The sequence below is a fragment of the Pteronotus mesoamericanus genome, unplaced genomic scaffold (assembly GCF_021234165.1).
Source record: "Pteronotus mesoamericanus isolate MK-2021 breed Mesoamerican mustached bat unplaced genomic scaffold, CSHL_Meso_final contig_591, whole genome shotgun sequence".
Taxonomy (NCBI): Eukaryota; Metazoa; Chordata; class Mammalia; order Chiroptera; family Mormoopidae; genus Pteronotus; species Pteronotus mesoamericanus.
In genome coordinates, this window is record NW_026555208.1 from 477189 (window position 1) to 480404 (window position 3216).

Consider the following 3216-nt stretch of genomic DNA (forward strand, 5'->3'; position numbering starts at 1 on the left):
TTTAAATAGAGAATAAACATAAAAATCATTTCAGTATGATCCCTTATGCAATACTATGGATGATTAATTGGATTAAGACAATAACCAAAGTACTATCATCTTCTTGATAAACATGAAAAGAACCCTCAACTCTCACAAAACCATACTGTTAAATGATGACATATTTCCAAGAGGGTAGCTGACAGATAAAAGGAGAAGAGAGATTCAGGGCATTGTTTTTGCTAAGTCCATACCTGACTATTTGAGCCAGTTTCTCCTGCCCTTAAATATCTTGTGTATTGCAGACCTTATCTGTTTAGTTTTTAAGCTATAAATTAAGGGGTTAAGGACCGGAGTCAAGAAGAGGAAAAGGTTGGCCATGGTGACATGTAGAAGAGGAGATGTGAATGTACCAAACCTGTGAATTACAGCCAGCACAATAAGTGGCACATAAAAAATGCATACAGTGAAAATGTGGGAAACACAAGTGTTAAGCGCCTTGAGCTGGCCATCTTCCGAGGAAACACCCAGCACTGTTTTCAGAATCAAGATGTATGAAATGACAATGAAGATAAAGTCAACTCCAAAGGAGCAGAGGACAAGGAACAACCCGTAGATGATGTTGACTCTGACAGGGCCACAGGCCAGCTTCATAACATCAGGGTGATAACAGTAACAATGAGATAAATTAACATCTTTGCAGAAGGACAATCGTTTGAGCAGGATTGGCAATGGTGCCATTAACACTACACCCCTAACCAGGGCTGCCAGCCCCATCCCAATAATCAGAGGAGGGGTTAAGACCACGGTGTAGTGTAGTGGGTTTCGAATAGCTACAATTCGATCAAATGCCATGGCCAGTAGGATGGCTGACTCCATGGAGGAGAAGGTATGGATGAAGAACATCTGTGTTAGGCAAGAGTGGAATTCAATCTCTCTGTGATTTAGGAGGAAGACATTGAGTACTGTAGGTAGAGTTGATAAAGACAGACCCACATCTGTTGCTGCCAGCATAGACAGAAAGATATACTGAGGCTCATGAAGACTAAAGGTGGTTTTGATAACAAAGAGAATGATACAGTTCCCTAGGAGGGCAATTGCATACATGGCACACAGTGGGATAGAGATCCATATTTGTACAGCCTCCAGTCCAGGAATGCCTATTAGAAGAAGAGTGGGTGGCTGGAACCAGCTATTGTTTATAAACCCCATAAAGATATTTCTTGAAATCCACCCCAGGTCAGTTTCTAAATGTTCCTATTGAAAGAAAAACATACATTTTAAAATAGGACAGAATGCATGTGACTTCTCTGGACAGTACTAATTCTAGGCATCTTTACATCAAGGATTGATCTTAAGAATGTTTCCAAACCTGACTGAATAACTGCCTGAAATTAAGGCAATAAGTAATTGCTTTTCAAATGTTAGAGCTACTAGAGTTCTTTTGGCTTATAACACTTAATCATTGATCAAGTAACAATGAAAACTGAGGATATAATTTTGTTTTTATCCAGTGTTTAGAAAAATTTTATTCTCAGAACCTTTTCTATCTCTTTATTTATGTTTGCTTCTACTTTTATTTTTAGTCACCTTAGGTGAACTAAAAGTTTCTGCACTTAATCCACATCAACATCATGACTATAAATATACAGGTATCTGGAAACCTGGACAATTTTCCTGTTATTTATGCACAGAAATAAAGCACAGGATATTATAATAACCCACATGAATGATAAGGCTTTATAAAATTTGTATGATAGCATTTATTTTTGCAATTAATTTTTAGGTTATTTGATATGTTTTTTTTAAAAATAATATACTGATTTTTCAAAATACAAAAAAGTGATAAAAATAAAAAAAGTGGATATTGTCATTACTTCTTAGCTGGTACTAGAATAGTATCAAGCAATAATAAATAATTTCTCAATCACAACTCAAAATATCTTTATTCAATATATAAATATATATTAGGGAATAATGACAATTTTCAGTAAATATCTTAAAATAGCATAATTAAAGGAAAGGCTATTAGAACTTAAACCTTATAGAAAAAGTGGAAAGATATTATATGTAATTAATTAAATATAGTTAGATTTAAATCTTTTGTTTAAAATTGCAAGTAGAAACAAAATAGTGATGTAACTACATTTCAACATGAGGGATTGGGAAGAAGGGAAGAAATAAAACTAACCTTGTCTAGATAAACATAAAATCAAAACTCAATATTTTTGTAAAATCATAGTACTTAAAAATATGAGTATTTAAAAATACTTCCAAAAATAACAACACCAGAAAAAAAGTTAAAAATGAGTGAAAGATTTCTTCTCAGGTAAACAGCTATAAACAGGGAAGATTAGAATAAAAGATTAAAATGTTTTGCTCTCAACCAAAATTAGAAGTATTATACAGTTTTAAAAGTATGTAAATTTAAAAAAACAGAACTATCTATTTACAAATGTAAGTATATCTTGGAAAACTAAATCCCAGATGAGTTACAATGCATGCATACTCATCTATTGATGTACAGACCTACTCTTGTTCACTTATCCATTCATGTGGTCTTGTCAGTGAACATCTTCTATAGCCAACCATATTCATCCATAGTACGCCTAGTAAAAAGATTTTGCAAAGCATGCATTTTTAGCTGAGTTACTGAGTTAGCCCCTCATAAGCAGTGCTCAATCAGAAGGCCAACTTCTTAAGGACTTAGAATGCTAAGCTTTATTTAATTTTTTTAGGTGTTCATGTAGAGTATGAGAGTCACTCATGTTGAAGGAAAAAAAAAGGGAAGACCATCATGGTTCATAATAGACTGGGGCATCCAAATATACTCATATTCAGTAAATCAACATACTGCATTCCACAGGACCCTCTTATAAACATAAAATTCTTACCTACCACAATACACTATGTACTTCATTTAGACATACATAAATATACACACTGCAGGTTTTTATGTACACATATAACCAACTTTTCACTCTTTGCTTTAACTATCTTCCAGATTATCTTGGAATTCATTCTCCTATACTTTATAGATGTCACTTGTCTTACCCTTAAGTTTCTGGCACCATTCCAATCAGAACAACCACCAAGAGCATCAATGCCACCATCAATACACCTGCAGACACCCATGTAAAACTCAAGTATATACTCGGTTCATATTGTTGTCTATTATTTTTAATACTTCTTGGTCCTATGTGACTAGTCCTTTTCAATGAGAATGTCTTTTGTTTC

The 3216-nt window shown here is 33.9% G+C and overlaps 1 protein-coding gene across 1 annotated transcript; it reads right to left on the reverse strand.

Annotated features, from left to right (window-relative positions):
• Positions 1 to 237: 237 nt before the first annotated feature.
• Positions 238 to 1191, reverse strand: LOC129076432 (olfactory receptor 51A4-like). The gene has a single exon (XM_054580606.1). The coding sequence runs from the start codon at positions 1189 to 1191 to the stop codon at positions 238 to 240; it is 954 nt and encodes a 317-aa protein (XP_054436581.1).
• Between the last annotated feature and the right edge of the window lie 2025 nt (positions 1192 to 3216).